Genomic DNA, 19,982 nt, shown 5'->3' with positions numbered 1-19,982 from the left:
TCGACTTAGCCTTCCATCCTTCCAAGGTCAGTAAAATGAGTACCCAGCTTGCTGGGGGTAAAGTGTAGATGACTGGGGCAGGCAATGGCAAACCACCCTGGAAAAAAGTCATGATGTGTCATCACCCCAGAGTCAGAAACGACTGGTGCTTGCACAGGGGACTACCTTTACCTTTGTTTGAGCACTATAAATAAACTGTTGTTATTGTTAAACTGTCTGGGACCTCACGTCTCCTTGGTCATGATTAAAAGATAACTGTTAATAAGGAAGACACAAGGGTTGGGTGGGTGCTTGGGGCCCCCCCAGACAGACCCTTACCAGAGTGGTGGCAGCTAGTAGAAGGCCCTTTCTTGTCCCCTGCTGTATGACCTCCCTGAAGGGTGTTTTGGTCGGCTGATTTCTGGTGTGTTCCCAGCTCAGCAGATATCCGGCTGTCCTCAACCAGGCCCAGGGCATTCTGTCCTGGCCCCAACTTGCTGGAACTCTCTGCTGAGTGACACCCATGCCGTGTAGGCTTTTTGTATGAATGGAATCGGAACAGTTCATATTTATGAAAGCTAGAGTCAAACCATTGTTGGCCTTGTAGCACCACACAAAATGCACATGGTCAGATTACTTTTTCTACCCTGAAGATGGGTAAATGTCAAGTCAAATGTACAATCTACATCACAGAAAGCCAGAGAGGCTCCTTAAGATTGTGGGACACAGCTTTAGTTAGAAAGGCCACAGACATGCTTAAGTAACATCTCTATGGGTTAACACACAGCAGCTAGGTCTGACTGAGAAGGAAAAAAGATAACATACCAGAAGACCTTGCACTATGCCTTACTGCATTTCTACTGTGTTTCTAGGTAACAATATAGTATAGGGCTCTTATAGTCCAAACTGGATTTATCTGGTCAAAGCACATGCAAAGTAGAATTTCTGTCTGTGACATAGATCTTATCCAATAGGGTTATGCCACTGTGGCAGAGTGTATCAGTAGTGCATAGCTGGCTCTTGCAATGAAATCAGGCTGGCATGTGTACATAAGAACCAAGCGGGCAGCCGTGTTGGTCTGAAGCAGTTGAACAAAGCAGGAGTCAACTTGCACCTTTAAGACCAACCAATTTTTATTTAGAACGCAAGGTTTCATGTGCTCTTAAGCACACTTCATCAGATGAGGAATCCAGCACAGTGAGCAAAGTTATACATAGCTGAGCAGAGCCATACACAGCTGGTAGGTAGTGGCCCAGAATGCAACATGGTACAGATTTAAGAACCAGTGACAGTGAAGTAAAATTATCTGGTAGGCAGTGGTTTAGAATGTAAAATGGCACAATGACAGAATAGTAAAATTAACAAATTGAGCAAACCTTTGATCTGAGTAGCATGAGCATGCAAAAGCAACAAAACAGCAGTATGCAGTAAAATTAACAAATTGAGCAAACCTTTGATCTGAGTAGCATGAGCATGCAAAAGCAACAAAACAGCAGTATGCAGTAAAATTAACAAATTGAGCAAACCTTTGATCTGAGTAGCATGAGCATGCAAAAGCAACAAAACAGCAGTATGCAGTAAAATTAACAAATTGAGCAAACCTTTGATCTGAGTAGCATGAGAACCAGTGTGTCAAGGGAAACCATTCTGAACATTTTCAGAGCTGCTTGGTAATGCTATGGCCTAGCTCTGCTCTTAGTTCATTGCAACAAACTCCCCCCCCCACCCTTTCTTCTTCACCTGGACTCCATCTGTATGTCTTTTATTAGCTAAGGACGATGTGCAGATTTGTACAAGGTCAAGATCCAGTTTACACTTTAGACACAAAACCTGATACAACTATCCCAAGCTATGTAAAAAAATCATGATTTGTATTCCAGAAAATATAGCAGCAATTGCCATTTTGGGACAAGAGCCATTAACAAATGTTTAGGGCTATGTTTAACCAATCACCCAAGCATAGAACCAATCTGTTTCCATATAGCAGCATCCAGACAGCAAATCTGGAATCAAACTTGATTGTATGCTAGTCATCGGTGCTTAGCCTAGGTCTCTAAATCAAGTTAAATATGTACTTGCTTTTAAAATGAAACCTTTATAAGAGTATAATGAAAAAAGTTAATGCAGAACTGCATATTTCCAGATGTATTCTATCACCTTTATTCCACCAGCCTGAACAGCTATGACATATTGTAGGGGAGACCTCTGCTGACTGATTACAGTCATAACATTTAAACGTCAAAACAAAGTGTGAATCCTGTGGCACCTTCAAAACTATGAAAATGTTATTCAAGAGAAAAGCTTCTGTTCTGTTGCCTCAGACCAAATCAGCTACCCACCTGAATCTATTTAAACTACAGTTTAAGTTCAGTAGCCCAAGCCTTGAGTCCACGGTTATTCCTACCAATAATTTTCTCTTTCTTGTGTGGAACCACTACAGCAGCGAAGAAGTTAAGCATCAAAAAACAATCTCTTTCCAATAGATTATTGGGAATTTTGAAAATATTTGAAATTTATTTACTTCATTTTATTAAATGATCTTTCTCCCCAGCAGGGACTAAAGTGGCTTACATTGTTCTCCTCTCCTTCATTTTATCCTTAAACTACCCTGTGAGGTAAATTCAGATAAGTGTGTATGACTAGCCGTAAGTTACCAAGTAAGGTTCCATGGCACAGTGGGAATTTGAACCTGGATCTTTTGGATCCAATGTTACAGAAAGTGCTTTGGGTTTCCTATTTTTAAATGGGGAAATTAGCTGGAGCTTTGAGCGGAGATCTTTTGCCAATGATACGAAGGTCAGATAGCTCAGAAAATAACTCCATATGAGAATGAAATTTGAAATGGTTTTACTAAAAATAACGTAGGTGTTGCAGTACAATCACTCTTTACACATAAATTTAAGCATACCCACAAGACCTAAGAAATAAAGGGGTGCAAGATAGTGCAGAACAAAGGAAGACAGAAAGGGTATTCTACACCTTTCTAGAAGATGGTGGAGGTCCATGGAAAAATAAAGGTGGGAACAGACACGGTCGGTGTGACCTGCCCCAAAGGAACCCAGTAACAGGACATATCAGTGGGTACAAACTAGCAAGGTGTCCAACAATGCACACCCTATGACTCCAGACCTTGGCAGTTATAGGGTTGGGAGGGGGAAGTCTCACAGCAGGGGCTAAGTAGCTGGGTAAGGAACTTATCGAGGGATTACGATAGAGGTCCGGAGGTAGAACAAAAGGTGAAAATTAATTCTGTATGACCACTCAGGAAGGGCAAATGGGTGACAATTTGGTTTCCCAGGAAAGACTGAAATGACACTACAATGGGGTAACGGAATAGTATATTGACAGAGACGGGGTAAAGATGGGTCACGGGAGGAGGAGAGACAGTGATAGGATTATCCATTCACACCAGCGCATTCCAGTATTTTTCCCTTGCGTCCATCTGGAGAAGATGGGGGGAAGGTCATTCAGGGCATGCCTTGCCTATGCAGCCCAGCCTTCCAATATGGAGTTTTCCTGGTCTCCATCTTGGGGCCTTCTAGGGACACACAGGCTAGCTTGAGGGGGCCCCCCATGTCTTTTAGGGCTACCCTCTTTATTCGGCAGTGCTCTGGTATCACCAAGTGCAACACTTTAATCACTACACTACTCAACTTTGAGTTTATTCACTAATTAATTTGTGTTAACTATTGGTACAGTGGTGCAAGTCTATTCAGTTGAAGCAGCAATTAGACAAGTACACTGCTATGCATCTGAGTTTTAGCATAGCAAGATGTTAAGTAGGCAAACTTTAGGATAAGAAAGATGGAAGTACCATATGTAGTGAAGACAATTTTTCTGTAATGAATTAAAAGATTTTGATGAAAGCACCAAGAAAAATGAAGAAATAACCAAAAAGTAAATTGAGGAGAAAGAACTAACAAGTGATCAAAATTGGTAAGCTAGAAACAACAGCTGAAAGTGGAGTGTTCACCCATTGCTGAAAATGGTAGTAGGATGCAGCCATTTAAAAACTTAGCACACAAGTTAGGACAATAAAAGAAAGACGGAAATACACAGGAAATACAAATGCATTCTACAAGGAAAATGTGGAAAAATAAGACAAAAGGGCAGTTAAGAAATTGTGTATCTAATATATAAATTAGAACGCTCCTGAAGTACCTTTTCTAATACTTGATGAAAGGAGTACACAAAATATGTCCAAACTAGGAAAGGGGGGGGGAATGTCTAAAGTTAAAAGTAGCACAGAAGAGAACACCTAGGAATAAATAGTAATCTTTTAAGTCATTTCAAAAACAAGTTTATTAGTATAAACATACTTTTAAAAAACTTCTCTCTTCAACAGAAGGAAAACAGATAATTAAAACACCAATTCCCAGGCTTCAAAAAAAGTTATAAAATGCTATACTTTACATATATACAGAAGCTGTCAGGCAACTATACATCAGAGTGGAGAAATTCTGGAGGCTACAGTATACCTATGATGAAGCGCATCATCAATAATCTAAAATACATCACTGGTGGTATGACTGAGATTCTGTCAAAGTACTTTTCATATATATTGGAAAATATGTATAGTTTTTGAAGTGCAATATTTGAATGAGATTTCAGTTTAGGAGTTATACCAGCAAATGTATGAAAATAAAACCTAATAATTTATGATGGGGTGTTAAAGGCTAATGCTGATCATCTACACACACACAAAACTTGGAAGATACCCATAACTGCAGTAAAGGATCTTTCAAATCGTAAATATTACTGGAATTGAATTATATCAGTTTCATAGTTTAGAGAAGCTAGGTTCCTAGATAAAAAAGCCATAGGCAGCACCAGAAGCTATGAAAACATGACTGGGGGGAAAAACCACACACAAAACCGAAAAGAAGCCATATGAAATTCTTTCATTATTACAGTTTTCCACGTACTTGTGCTTAAGACTGTGTCTAAATATCTGACCACAAATATTGCTCTCTTGGCAGCTGACATTATATTTCTCATACTTCAACTGTCAGAGTGTCCAGTCTGAGAGCTGCACACAAAACTATTTTTGCTGTCTGTAAATTGCTGAGGGATTCTGGAGCAGACTATGATGAATCTGATCGATCATTCTCTTCAAATAGTTGGCTCCCACTGGAACTTTAGACAAAACCTCAGAAATTTCTTCTTGGCTGGGAAGAGAAAACAAATACATGTAAAAATGGATGCTGGGAATCCAATTATTTTCTAAAAACTATTAGAACTGTAGATCTCTAGTTTGTTTTACTTACTTACCCAAGATTGCCTGTGTATTTTTGAACAGTGAAAGCCACAGGGGATATAGGGTAGTTGGCAGAGAGAGACAGTTCAACTTCAAACTTTGCAAAAGCCAGAGAACTGGAGAATAATAGTTTCAGTCTATGAATGAAGCAAAGTATACATACAAAAGTTAGGTCGGGGTTGTATTTTATTAAACGAACATTAGACTGCAAAGGTGAAATGTTTCAACTTTGTATTAGACACATACAATCCCCCAAAATTACTACCAATCTTAACATTCACAGAGTGTTATTTGAATCAATATGTTTTATATGATTAGACTTTAATCACTTACTTTGTATCATTCACAGATGTCTTCAGAAGATTAAATTTCCCACCCCATCTGTTCAGAAACTCTATCTCTTCTCCTAGGAGCTGACAGCGACTCACCACAAGAGAGATATCATGCAGCAACTGGTTTGAGAATCAGAAGTCACAATCAAGGAAATTTTAAAATGCAGATCCATAAAACTAATTTTATTGCTAAAACAGGATCTGAATGAATTCAATAATCATAATATAAATAAAGGATCAAATTTATTTATTTATTTTATTCGATTAGATTTATTTCCCACCCTCCCCAAAACAGGCTCAGGGCAGCTAATAAAAAACAAAACATAGAATATAAAATTTAAACAATCAAGAAATTACTATATCACAAAATTAACAATTAAAATCACACAAGGATCTTATCAAATATGACACTCATGATATTGTTACAGTTGGCCAAGTCTGTCAGTTATGTGGCAACTTGACAGCTATCTCCCATTAGTCATTAAATGCAAGGCAGAATAGTTCAGCAGGGCTCTGATGTTTTCTGGTAGCGCATTCCACCACAGAGAAAGCCCTGGCAGTAGTCAGCCAGGCTTCCTTTGACCTGGGGATCGTTAGAAGATTTTGAGATCCTAAATGCAGTGTTCTCTGGGGCACATGTGGGGAAAGGCGGTCCTGAAGGTAGACAGGTCCCAGGCCATATGGGGCTTTAAAGGTAAACACCAGCTCCTTGAAACGAATCTGAAACACTACAGACAGCCAGAATATACAGATTTTTCTAGGAAAAATAGTGAATTACTGTCCCCTAAATTTAAGAAACTTGCAAAAAAGCACCATCTGTATCAAGCAACCAAAGACTGTAATCAGCTACTGCTTGTAGTAGTTCTGGCTTTGCTTTTGCCTTCAAGTGAGTTGCACACCCCCCCACCCCACCAAGCTGCTGGGAATGTCATGATGACTAGTATTGTAATTGCTCAGCGAGTAAGATGGCCAGTATGCAGGGCCTGTGTATGAAGTGGATTAGCGGCGATTTATGGAAAAGATACAGAGAAGCAAGGAGTGCTGATCGATTGTTAGACTAAGGAGGAGAAAGTACCCTGGCCCTGTTGACTGAATTCTCAGACTATCACTTTATTTGATTGATTTAGGGGGAGGAGGGACACAAAAGAAATGCTAGCAAATACATTTTAGATACCTTCCCCCTATATTCCCCAAGCTCAGTGTTGTAATAAGCAGTGCAGTTCAGCAAGTCATACCTGTGGGACCATCTCTCCCCATATGACTCTTCTGACTAGCACCTTCTAGTGGTCCCCGGCCCAAGGGATGTCTGCATAGCCTCAACGAAGGCGAGGGCTTTTTCAGCCCTTGCCCCAGGCCTGGTGGAACATGCTCCCACTTGGGATCAGGCCCCTAAGGGACTTACTACGGTTCTGCAGGGACCGTAAAATGGAGCTGTTCTGCCAGATCTTTGGTTGAGGCAGATGTTCAACCATTCTGGACTCCCCCCTAGTGCCCTTGGATATTATTGGGGCACTGGAGTTTCTTGGGGTACCTACTATGAGAGCCAGTTTGGTGTAGTGGCTAAGTGTGTGGACTCTTACTGGGGAGAACCAGGTTTGATTCCCCACTTCTCCACTTGCAGGAGTTGTCCTTGAAAGGGCAGATGCTGTAAGAGCTCTCTCAGCTCCACCTACCTCACAGGGTGTCTGTGGGGTGGGGGAAGGTAAAGGAGATTGTGACCGCTTTGAGATTCAGAGTATAGGGCAGGATATAAATCCAATATCATCATCATCTTCGCTTGTCATGAAGCACAGATTTTTGTTATCAGCTGCTGCTGCCATTTATTGTTTTAGTTGTCTGATGTTTTTATGTTGTAAGCCACCCTGAGGCCACTTGTGGGGTAGGGCGGCGTATAAATTAAATAAATAGAATGAACACTATTCTGCATTTCGAATTCAGCTCTCTATCTCCACTCCCAAGACTGCCAACCTCCAAGTGGGAACTCAGCATCTCCTGGAATTACAAGTGAGCTCCAGACTACAGAGATTAGTAACCCTGGAGAAAATGGCTGCTTTGGCAGAAAAATTCTATGGCATTGTACCCTCCTGAGGTCCCTCCTCACTCCCTCAGGCTGCACTCTCAAATTTCCAGGGATGGCAACCCTGTTCCTAAGTTTTAATAAACACAGCCTTAACTGATTAAATTGGAAGAATTTAAAGAGGCTATTGGTATTTATTTATTAGATTTTATAACTGCCCTCCCCTGTGGAACAGGGCTTAGGGTGGTGTACATCAGAGTAAAACATTTAAAAACCACAATGTATTATAAAAACAGGAGTACCTAAAACCAAAAAGATGGCACTGCTGGCGGGGGGGGGGAGGGGGGCAGGAGAAACAGGAGTGCCAGCCAAATGGAAAGCCTGGTACAGAACATGTTCTAAACTTTATTTGGAAAATTGTTTCCTATTATATTACCTGATGAAGATGGTGCACTGTTGTGTATTTCTCCTGCCATGAACATTGATCAATAATAAACTGGAAAATGAGCTTGTGCACTAGTTTGGAAGAAGTTGGCGCTTTTGCTTCTGCAAGAACAAAAAACCCCAAAACTTTCATTTACCATAAAATTATATTGAAGTAATTGTATTCATAGCTGATAGAAATTCTAACTATATGGTCTACAGGTCAAGTTTTGAGGTAGTAAACCTGTGCTGGGCTATGCCATATAGGGCTGAATGGTTCCCAGGAGAAGAGTTCTATCCTTGTCTTCCCCCCAACATGTTAGTTTTCTATGAGAGGGGATCTTTTTTTAAAAATGGAGAAGCATGTAAACCCCTGCGCACAGTCTGAAACATCCTAGGTATCACCTGAAAGTATATGATACAGCAACCTGGATGAAGCTGTGTGAGTCTGGTGAGTATATAGGAATCCTTGGCAGTTTTCCCTCTAAGGTGAGTCAGTGTGAGCTAGCTCAGTTTTTCGGCCTCTGGCTCACACATTTTTGTCTCAGGAAGGATGGCCCCAAACTAATTTATGCAGTAGCCAAATCACTCACTCACAGCTTTAATGCCAGTAGCTCTCGAAGTAGAATTTTTGCTCACAAAACTCCACAGCTAAGAGGGAGCATTGATCCTTGGTAAGTCATCTGAGTTCCATGATGGAAGAACAGTGGAGTATAACAAAGTGACACTGGCCAGATGCAAACTTCCCATCTCAGTGGACACAAGGCCACAGTCAGAAGCAAAATTGCGAAGTGGAAGACAAATATTGCTCAGCCGCACATGCCTGACTAAGCCTCAGCCTCATTCAGATCCAACTATTCCAAAAGAGCCCCACACTAACAGCTCTTTTCACAAAAGTAGGTTTTCCTTATTGCTGGTACAACGGCTTATCAGCTATGTGTTCCTCTCACTTTTCTTGATTGTTCTACCACCTTCCCCTCTAACTATGCCTAGGCTTCATAACCCAGAGAGTCTGCATTACAAAGTCATATTGAGAAAACTGTGAAAATGCATAACAGCCATCTTACCATCAGCTCTCTGTCCCAACATTACCAGCAGGAATACAAGCATTGGGCTTATTTATAAGTGTTCTTTCTACTGTTATTGGAGAATGGTGATTCTTTTCATCTGCTTCAGCAACTTGGATTTTTTTTAAAGTCTTCCTTTTTTATCTTGGAAGAATCTGCTCCAGGTTGTGAATGCATACAAGCTGATCAAAAAACTATTTTCAAAACAGCAAAACCCTTTTCAGTGTGGCTTTAGGCCTGGGTACAGAACTGAAAGGGTTCTGATAAAAATTAACTTGCCTTGAGTCTTTTAGAAGAAAGAAAGGCTAGAAATAATAATAAAGTTAAAAATAGCAAAAATTACATATAGCAAACAGCACTTGACCCTCACTCTCTAAGAATGAACCCTATACATACGGCAAGGAGTGGAAAAGTAAGAGAAAAGAAGGCGTAGGACAGAAGTACAAGCCTGGGACCAAAGATGCTAATTAAAGGGGAAAACCTCATTATTTTCAATACACATGGTTAGAGTCACAATTAAGGCAGGCCATGATGCCAATCTCAAGTAGGACAAGAAACAACCCTTACAGAAATTCATGAAGTGTAACAGTGGATGACATCCCAAGATGTAAATCAGATAATAGCAGATCTAATGGTCCTGTGTGGAAGCTGGCCTCATCCAATCTCAGAAGGAAAGCACTGAAGAAAACCTCCTCTCTGCTCTGTTATGAAGCCATTTCAACAGATAGTCATCTAAGTAGGGATCAGTGATGTAGGCTCAGTATATAGCAAGTCAAATATCTGAAAAACACCTTATTGGTATTTTTCAGGTATTTATTCAGCCAAATACAATTATACAATCTGGTCTGGCTACCAAAATAGCCACACCTGAATAAAAGCCAATATTCTGAAGTTACTGAGTTGTGCCATTGTGCCGTGGACTTCAGAACTCTATTACAAGGCACGGTGTCTGGGTGGCTGGTTGACATGGACAGAGAGGTAGTTGAGAAGCACCTGGCTGCACTGAATGAGTACAAATCCCACGGGCCAGATGGTATGCACCCAAGTGTGGTCAAAAAACTTTCTAGAGAGCTTGCAGAGCCTTTGTCCATCACCTTCATAAGAACATAAGAGAAGCCATGTTAGATCAGGCCAATGGCCCATCCAGTCCAACACTCTGTGTCACACAGTGGCAATTTTGTTTTTAATATATATATATATATATACACACACACACACACACTGTGGCTAATAGCCACTGATGGACCTCTGCTCCATATTTTTATCTAAACCCCTCTTGAAGATGGCTATGCTTGTGGCCACCACCACCTCCTGTGGCAGTGAATTCCACATGTTAATCACCCTTTGGGTGAAGAAGTACTTCCTTTTATCCGTTTTAACCTGTCTGCTCAGCAATTTCATCGAATGCCCACGAGTTCTTGTATTGTGAGAAAGGGAGAAAAGTACTTCTTTCTCTACTTTCTCCATCCCATGCATTATCTTGTAAACCTCTATCATGTCACCCCGCAGTCGACGTTTCTCCAAGCTAAAGAGTCCCAAGCATTTCAACCTTTCTTCATAAGGAAAGTGTTCCAGCCCTTTAATCATTCTAGTTGCCCTTTTCTGGACTTTCTCCAATGCTATAATATCCTTTTTGAGGTGCAGCGACCAGAACTGCACACAGTACTCCAAATGAGACCGCACCATCGATTTATACAGGGGCATTATGATACCTTCCAGACATCTTGGAGGATGGGAGATGTGCCATAAGACAAGGGCAGATGTTATCCCAATTTTCAAAAGGGAGGAGGGATGATCCAGGAAACTACAGACCAGTCAGTTTGACCTCTGCCAGCATCTGCCAGTACTCATGGTAGGAGGGTAGGCCTACTGCAGTGGTCTTCAAACTTAAAGCTTTTTAAGTCTGTGGGCACCTTTGGAATTCAGACATAGCATGGTAGGTGCAGCAACAAAATCACTGCTACAAAATGGCTGCCACAGGAAGTGGTGCTAACAACAACATGGCTGCTGTAGCGTACTCTGGGTCACAAAATAAAGATTTTTGTTCTGTGTGGCAGCTGCTGCCAAAGAAATGTTTTTAAAAATTTGCACAGCCACATCAAATTTCCAATGGTCAGTCAGAAGTCTCACTGGGCAAAAGCCCCATATGGTCTGCGCACTTTCTAAAAACACTTGGCAAGTGCCATGAAAGGTGCTGGCAGGCACCACAGTTGGGGACCCCTGGCTTACTGAAGCTAAGGAAACTCTGAGGCTGGAAAGTTCCCAGCATGCTGTGAAGAGTTTCCAAGGGAAGTTTCTTTGTCTGCAGAAACTGGTAGGCATGTATAGAATTAAGCAATGCTTTCTAATCTCCATTTTTTTCCATAGCTGGGAAGATGGATAAATTGCCACCACAACTCTCTCAACGGACCCTTTCAATTTCCTGGTTGTCTCAAAATGTTGTGATCTGGTTTCTACTATTTGTCTTCTATCTTTGACTGGTGCACCCAATGAACTTGACCACAGAAGGTTTGTAAATTCATCTTTAAATGGTCTCAAACAGCTACAGGATGGTGGTAAACATGTATGAAACAACTGTTCAGAGTTTTCCTCCTATGGGTAGGATCCTAGCATCAGGCTGATGTCACTTCTTGATCAAGTTGCAAGTTTGGGGCTGCAAGTTCTTAGAGAACTGCCTGTTTGTAGAGGTAGAAAACTTGAGCCATTGGAAGGACACATGCCTAAGATCGGGGAAAGGGGTGGGTCAATTTCCATGAAGATGTCCTTAGATCACAATCCTGAAAATGGAAAAAGTTATTCACTTACAGTGAATGTCTTCTCAGTTATTCCAAGGTGCTGCAGTCTAAACTGTTGGAAGAAACTCCTCCTCCTGGTTACAAGAAGTGTTGTGAGCTTTTTTCTAACTCCAGTAGCAGAGGCTTCATGCATCCAGGAGAAGGTGTTTTCCCTAACAGTTTAGCAACCCAAGACTGGAGACTTGGACTGGATACAGTCGGCCTGATGGCAAAAGCAGAAACCTTGTGCACTGTACATATGAATGCCTCTATATTTGCCCCATTGTCCTTGATCAAATTATGCTATCCTGAGGGAAAACAGTCCCAGTAAGAAGCCTTTATCCTAGAGTTTATATCTTGCTCACTATGGGGAGCCCAAGAACTATACTTCTTTGTGTGGCTTCATCTTCCCTGGGATGAAGGCATCCCCCCGCCTTGCCCTGGGCGGCCCCCGAGTGCCAAGAAGGGAAGACTCCGGCAGGCACGTTCCCACATGCAGAAAGGCCAAGTGCGGCAGTGACTCCCCCCCCCCCCCCGCCAGTCCGCTTCGGGAGGGGCCGAAGGGCCGCTGCCCTCCTCCTGCCAGCTCCTCACCAAGGTTGCTGGTAAACTTTTATCCAAACAGGCAAACAGGAGGAAAACAGGGTGTGCTCTGCTAGAAGCAGTGCTTCGCAATCCCTCACCTTGCAAAGTCGTTTAAGGAAGTTATTTGGTTAAATGCTTAGATGAGAATCTCGCCTTCTTTGTGGACTCCCTGGTGAATTAGGACATAATTTTGTTTTGGTTCCATGATCCATATTGCATTGGCGTTAAAAGAGACCATATGAATTACCTTCTTCACCCCAAAAGTCATGTATATCTGTTGGAATGTGATAACTAAACAGCCTCCCGTGTCTACTGAACTCCTTAAACAACATATGTGAGCTCCTTAACATATGTAGCATTACTATGGACAGAGGGGGGGGGGGGGACAGTGAGAGAGCAGCAGTGAGGGGGAGCGAGAGCTCCCAACAGTGAGGGGGAGAAAGAGAGTGCAAGATGAGAGAGAGAGAGAAATCGGCAGTGAGAGAGAGAGGGGGGGACAGTGAGAAGCAGCAGTGAGAGAAAGTGAGAGAGCGACAGCAATGTGTGAGAGAGAGCTGGAGCCGGGTGGGTTGGCTGCTGGAGGGAAGAAGTGGCCAAGCCCTGCAGCCCCTCTGACAAATATTTTAGCTCCCAGGCCCCTCCACCCAAAGTTTTCGGGCTGAAGGGCGGTATAGCAGTCTTCCTCTCTGCTCAACAAAACTAAACCAACTAGAAAGAAAGAAAGTAGACCTCTAAAAGAAGATAAGGCCTTGCAAGCCTGAAGGCAGCTTACTTGCTCAGTGGAGGCCTGAAGTAAATTGGGAGGGTTCCCCCCCCCCCAGGAGTTGAAGAAGCAGTATCTAGAAAAAGTGCTGCCTGCTGAAACAGAAAGGAGGCACCTATCTCAGAGCACTCTCTTCTAGAGTGATAATAGCTCTATTCAACTTGCATTTATCCAAATTGTTTTATAGCAGGAGCCTCAAATTTTGTTTGACTGCCCCAAAATAAAATCGTTATGGCTTGGCAATTTCACTGTTTTTTCAGGTCATTGTTAAGAACCAAGACTTGTAAAACTAGATTTTAAAAACATTTTAGTGAAAGACACCTTGAAAGGACATTTAAATTTAAAATCTCATCCGGGGGGGGGGGGCGGCGGGGAAGGAGTGAGTCTTGAAAGTAAAGCAGTTCAGAACCTTACCATCCAACAATGATTCAAAGTGCACACTGACTATTTTCCTGTAGGGCATTCTGGTGGTGAAAGCAGCAGCATCTATGAAAAAGAAGTAAAATAAAGCCATTACATTCTTCTGCATAGCAACACTGGTATTCCTTTAGGGGTCTCTCACTCAAATACTATCCAGGGCTGACCCAGTCTAGCTGCTGAGATCTGACAAGTTTGGGCTAGCCTGAGCTATACCAGTCAGGGCAATAATTTAATACACTGGAACTTATGGGAAAATAAACTTGTTGAGTATGCAGTAAAGGCAAAATTAACAACTTATTTGAGAAACAGATTAATGATGAAATCTGAGGAGAGACAGAATGTGTACTATGCAAGCAGGGGACAAATTTAAAATAAGCAGTTTAAAATATTGTATGCAATATATGGTAATGAATAAAAAGCACAACATGAATTAGTTTTAAATGTAACATCCTGAATATAAATGTGTGTAAATAAGACAACTTTGGGGAGAAACACCTTAAATCAGGGGTGTCAAACATGCGGCCCGGGGGCTAAATCAGCCCCCCAAACAACTGGCCGTCAACTGCTTCCTTCTCCCTCTCTCTTGCTCCCTTCTGATTCACAGTTTGCTTTGCCAGGCCTGCTGAATCACACAGCTCCTCCCCGTCCTGGTCCCCTGGAGAAGGAATGAAAGAGCCAGAGTTTCCTTTGCTCTGTTCCCAGGATCCCATGGGAAAGATTCAAAAAAAGCACTAAGACCAATGAATGCTAGCGTTTTAAGCATGATTTAGTTTAAGGGGGGGGGGGGGGTTGGTAAAAAATCTGTAATAGTGTTTGTCTGTGTCCTTTATAAAGTTTTTGTCTCTGCTACCTAATCTTAAATAGGAACACACAGCCCAGTCTGACATGGCCCGGCCCAACAAGGTCTCATTTATGTCACATCTGGCCCTCATAACAAATGGATTTGACACCCCTGCCTTAAATAGATAGACCTTTTTCACTATTTTTGCTTTATCACCTTCTTGTTAAAAGTAAGAGAAGAGTATGCCAAAGAGATGAAAAATGTCACACTAAGAAAGACAGGTTGCTTACCTGTAACTGTAGATCTTCGAGTGGTCATCTGTGCATTCACACCCATGGGATAGTGCGCCTGCGCCGATCCCCGAATCGGTACCTGAAAAGCCCGGGATTTTTCCGAGCTCGGCGCCAGTGAGCATGCGCAGGCGTCCCAGTACGCATGCTCACCGGCACCAGCGCGGGGATCCCGCCAGTTCCTTCCTGACCGCTGGAAGCTCCTACTGGAGGGAGACCGTCAGCAGTGGGGAAGGAGGGCGGGTAGTGTGAATGCACAGATGACTACTCGAAGATCTACAGTTACAGGTAAGCAACCTGTCTATCTTCTTCGTGGTCTCTGTGCTTCACACCCATGGGAGATTAGCAAGCCAAGCATACCTGGAGGAGGGAAGACGGTCAACCAGAAGACACAGCTTGCAGCACCGCAGTTCCCAACCAAGTCCTCTGCTGAGCATGCACGTCCAGCGCGTAGTGCTTCATGAAGGCATGTGGAGAAGACCAGGTAGCAGCCTTGCAGACATCAGAAAGGGACACCCCCTTCAGGAATGCCACCGACGTGGCCATCGCCCTTGTGGAGTGCCCACAAACAGGTCCAGGTAAAGGCTTCTTCGCCAACAAATAACAAAGTTTAATCGTCTCCGTAAGCCATTTTGAGAGCCTCTGAGACGAAATCTTGGACCCTAACTTGGGAGCAGCATAAGAAACAAAGAGCTGCTTGTCTTTACGAAAACTCCGTGAACGATTTAAATAAAACAGTAGCGCACGCTTAACGTCCAGCGCATGTAATCTGCATTCCTCGTCCGAGGAAGGGCTAGGGTAAAACGTAGGTAACCAAACTTCTAAATTAAGGTGGAACTGAGAGACCACCTTAGGAAGAAAAGTGATGTCTGGAGCCAGAGAAACCCCAGCTTCTCGAAAAACAAGGTAAGGATAGTCACAATGCATTGCCATGAGCTCCCCCACACGGCGTGCTGATGTGATGGCAACTAGAAATGCAGTCTTCCATGACAAAAGTTGTAGGGAGCACGTTGCCATGGGTTCAAATGGACAACAAGTCAACTTGTCCAGAACTAGAGTCAAGTCCCACAATTGTGGGGGGAACCTCGAGGAGGGATGCAACCTGAACAGCCCCTTCATGAACCTCTTTGATTGAGGGTGAGCAAAAACAGAGTAACCCTCCACTGAACCATGGAAGGCAGAAATAGCTGCCAGATAGACCTTGATGGAGGAGAAAACCAGGCCCTCATCCACTAAGGCTAATAAAAACTCAAAAATTGCCGAGAGCCCGACAGTGTCAGGCGGCACAGGGAAGGCAGCCACAAAGTCACTAAACGTCTTCCACTTTTTTCCATAAGAAGCACAGGTGAAAGGCTTCCTACTGCTTAGGAGGACTTGCTGACCCTGTTAGAAAAACCTACTGGTCGATGAACCACGCTGTCAACTTCAGATGCGGCACGTTGTGGTGAAACACGTGCCCGCCCTGAGCCGACAACAGGTCCGGTTCCGCCGGAAACTGGTAGAAGACCCCCCTTGACAGCTGGAGCAGGATCGAGAACCAGCTCTGGCGGGGCCACCAGGGAGTTACTAGAATGCAGCGTGGCCTCTCCTGAGCTAACTTGTGGACCACCCTCGTCAGCAGAGGCAGAGGCGGGAACATGTAAAGGAACCGGCCCCCCCAAGGAAGTAGGAGTCCGTCTCCCAACGAAGCTGGATCCGCTCTCCCCCTGGCACAGAACAAAGGGCATTTCTTGTTCTCGGCTGTGGCGAAGACATCCAGCTGCGGGTACCCCCAAAGCTGGAACACAGGCTCTGGGAAACGCCACTGCAGTTCCCATTCGTGTGAAGAGGCCCCACCCCTGCTGAGGGAGTCCGCCTGTATGTTGAGGACCCCCGGCAGATGTGTCGCCTTCACAAAGATGCCGAACTGGAGGCACTCCATCCAGAGGTCCATCGCCAACACACAGAGTCGACGAGACACTGTTCCCCCCTGCCTGTTGATATAGCACAGGGCAGTGGTATTGTCCGTAAGCAGTGCCACCGTCTTTCCTGCTACCAGCGGGCGGAAGGAGCGAAGGGCAAAATGAACCGCCAGCAGTTCTAAATAATTTATATGGCACCGAGCCAGTCTCGGTGGCCACTGACCACCCACACAGAGATCTTCCAGGTGGGCCCCCCATCCCCACAGGGAAGCATCGGTAGTGATAGTCATAGTAGGGGTCGGAAGATGGAAGGGAGCTCCCTGACAGATGTTGCTCTCCGACCCCCACCATTGTAGTGATCGAAGAGCTGCAAGCGGGATGGTGAACCTCTTTCGAGGTTCGTCCCTGAGAGGGCGAAAATGGCGCAGGAACCATAGTTGAAGACCTCTCATTCGTAGCCTTGCAAAACGCAGCACGCTTGTCGCCGCCGCCATCAACCCCAGCATCCGCTAAAGTTGTTGAGCCGTGCCCCACTGCCGCCTTTGGAGAAGCTGCACCAAACTGATAATGTCTTTTGCCCTCTGCGAAGGCAAAAATGCCCAGTGTTGGTCTGTATCCAGCAGAGCCCCTATGAACTGCACTGTCCTTGATGGAGTAAGATGGGATTTCTCCAGGTTGACTTGCAACCCCAGGGTGTCAAGAAGACGCAGAGTGATGACAATGTGCGATGATAGACTCTCCCTCGACTTCGCCACAAGAAGCCAGTCGTCGATGTACGGGAAGACAACAACTCCCTGAAGACGAAGATGGGTAGCCGCAACGCTCATCAGTTTTGTAAACACCCGAGGAGCAGTGGACAGGCCGAATGGAAGGGCCCTGAACTGGAAGTGCCGAGCACCCACTGCAAACCTTAAGAAACGCCTGAACGCCGGATGGATGCTGACGTGGTGTAACACCAGTGGGAGCGATAACGCGTACTGGAGGAAAGTCAAAGCCCCTGCTTCTGGGGCCAAGCACTCTTGGGCTTGCCCGTTGGTTGGGACCCGTAACGGCTCCTGTTGTTGCCAGAGTAGGAGGGTCTTTCAGATTGCGAGGGACAAGGACGCCATTGCTGCTCAGGCGAAAATTTCTGTAAGGGCTTCTTGGCCCAAGGCTTATGACACTGCTTGGACCTGGAAGTTCTAGGGGTGGCCTGCATGCCCAGATTCCTCGAGGTCTTGACGCTCTTATCAAACTCTTGCAGCGCCGTGTCAGTAGTGGTGCTGAAGAGCCCGTCACCCTCAAACGGTAAGTCCTCCACAAAGGTCTTAGTGTCTTGGTGTAAGGCAGTGGATCTGAGCCAGGAGTGGCGCCAGATGCAGACAGTGGAAGTGATGGCTTTGGCCAAAGCCTCCACCATGAGCTTTGCTGCAGCCAGTTGTTGTCTGGCAACAGCAAGGCCCTCTTTTTGCAACTTCCTGGCGGCAGCCTTCTTATCCTCACTCAAGGAAGAGAGAAGAGGGGAGAGTTGTTCCCACACGGAGTGCCATGCAAGCTGCATAATTAGATACTTTCACTCCGAGTGCCCCTGCTGAATAGGCCTTGCGGCCCATACCATTGATTTTCATCCCTTCCTTATCTGGTGGGGAGGAATAAACTTTACGTGCCTTCGAGGAGGAGGAGACGACCACTGAGTTTGGCCTTGGGTGGGTAAAGAGGAACTCAGCTCCTGCCTCCTGGACCCTATACATGTGGTCCAGTCGTTTGGAGGAGACCGGCATAGACGATGGTCTCTTCCAAGGCTCTTTAACTGCCTGGAGGATCACCTTGGTGACTGGCAAGGCAACAGCGGTGGATGTGTTCCTCTGCATTATATCGAACACATTGTCGTCCACAGTTGGTTCTGGCTGAGTCACAGGCAGGTTGAGAGTGGCTGCAACTCTCCGCACAAGGTCCCCGTTTGACTTCAGATCCTCCGACGGCGAAATCGGAAGATCCTCAGCCGTCTGGGAGACCGGTGAAGGCGCCACGTCCTGGGCTTCGCTATCCGATTCCGATGACGAGGAATCCTGGTGAGCGGAGTGCTCCAATAACATCGGCGTCAATTCCCTCGGAGGAGACCGGATCGGCGGCGATGGTCGTCGATGAGCTTCGAGCGGGACCATGCGTCGTTCCGGGGGAATCGATACCGATGCAGACGCCTTTCGGGATCGGTGCGATACTCGAGACATGGAGGAAAACTCCGACTCTCGTTCCCACTCCGGGAACTCTTCTGGGTACCACTGGTACGGCGGATAATAAGAGTACGGAGGTTGCCACCTACGCTGTTCCCACGGTGGTATCGGGAAGCGGCGAGGTGCTTGAAAGGGTTCCACCTCTCGTCTCTCTCAGGGCCCCATCGGTACAGGCTCGATGATCGGTGCCGAAACCTCCACCTCCGACGCTGATTCGCTCACACTGCGTCGACGCGAGCCCGACAAGGAAGATCGCTGAGTCAAGTCGATCTCACGCTCATGCTCCGAGGTCAATTGACGTGGCTGAGTCAGTGGGCTGCGGCGCGGGGAAGCCACGATCTTCCTCGGTGGTGCTGAGGTCACCGGGGCCGAAGCGTCGACCGAAGGCGAAGGAGTGCGGGGTCGCTTCCGCTTTTCCTTCGATTTTGCCTTCTTAGGAACTCGGGTCCCCGAGTCGTCTCGGCGCTTTTTAGCGGGCGTGTCCACCGAACCTTCACGGGAACGCTTTGTGGAGCCGCGCTCTTCCGGCAACTCGGTCAAAGTCGGAGCCACATCGGCCGATGCGCACTCCTGTGCTGGGGTGTCCACCAACTTCGGTGTCAATGAGGTCGCCATAGATCTCTGTGGGCGAAGCGCCGATTCCATCAAAGCTGCCGATAGACGGGCCGCTCGGTTCTTCCTCGTTTGTTTGGAAAAGCGAAGGCAGTGCGGGCAGGCCTCCACGCGATGCGCTTCACCCAAAGACAGCAAGCACAAGGAATGGCCGTCTGGGGGGGCAATCTTTTTCCCACAAGCACGGCAGCGCTTGAAAAACCCCCAGTGACTGTCCATAGACGATAGCCGCTAAAAAACCCACTCAGAGCCCTCTGAGGGGAAAAACTGGGGGGAAAGGGGCGGAACACCCCGAAGGGCAATCCAACAAACACACACGGAAAAACTTAAAAAAAAAAAAAACAACTAACTCACTAATTAACTAACTATCTATCTATCTACACTAAGAAAATAATAAACGGGCTAAACAGAAGAGAAAAGGGCAAAGCCAAAGATTCTCACCGACCGGGGAACACGAAAGGTAAACCTCTCAGTGCAGCGGTCAGAAAGGAGCTGGCGGGATCCCCGCGCCGGTGAGCATGCGTACTGGGACGCCTGCGCATGCTCACTGGCGCCGAGCACGGAAAAA

General features: G+C 45.4%; 1 protein-coding gene across 1 annotated transcript in view; it reads right to left on the bottom strand.

Moving 5' to 3' along the window:
• Window positions 1–4,263: 4,263 nt before the first annotated feature.
• The window catches only part of KNL1 (kinetochore scaffold 1), a 66,839-nt gene continuing 51,120 nt past the window's right edge, over window positions 4,264–19,982 (bottom strand). The window contains exons 22-26 of the mRNA XM_060261347.1: window positions 13,612–13,683; window positions 8,022–8,131; window positions 5,570–5,688; window positions 5,251–5,373; window positions 4,264–5,147 (exon numbers count right to left, since the gene is read on the bottom strand). Coding sequence (XP_060117330.1) covers window positions 5,021–5,147; window positions 5,251–5,373; window positions 5,570–5,688; window positions 8,022–8,131; window positions 13,612–13,683 — 551 coding nt within the window. The 3' untranslated portion in view covers window positions 4,264–5,020. The remainder of the gene's footprint in view (window positions 5,148–5,250; window positions 5,374–5,569; window positions 5,689–8,021; window positions 8,132–13,611; window positions 13,684–19,982) is intronic.

The sequence above is a fragment of the Heteronotia binoei genome, chromosome 21, assembly GCF_032191835.1.
Source record: "Heteronotia binoei isolate CCM8104 ecotype False Entrance Well chromosome 21, APGP_CSIRO_Hbin_v1, whole genome shotgun sequence".
Taxonomy (NCBI): Eukaryota; Metazoa; Chordata; class Lepidosauria; order Squamata; family Gekkonidae; genus Heteronotia; species Heteronotia binoei.
This window is presented reverse-complemented; position numbering and strand designations above follow the sequence as displayed.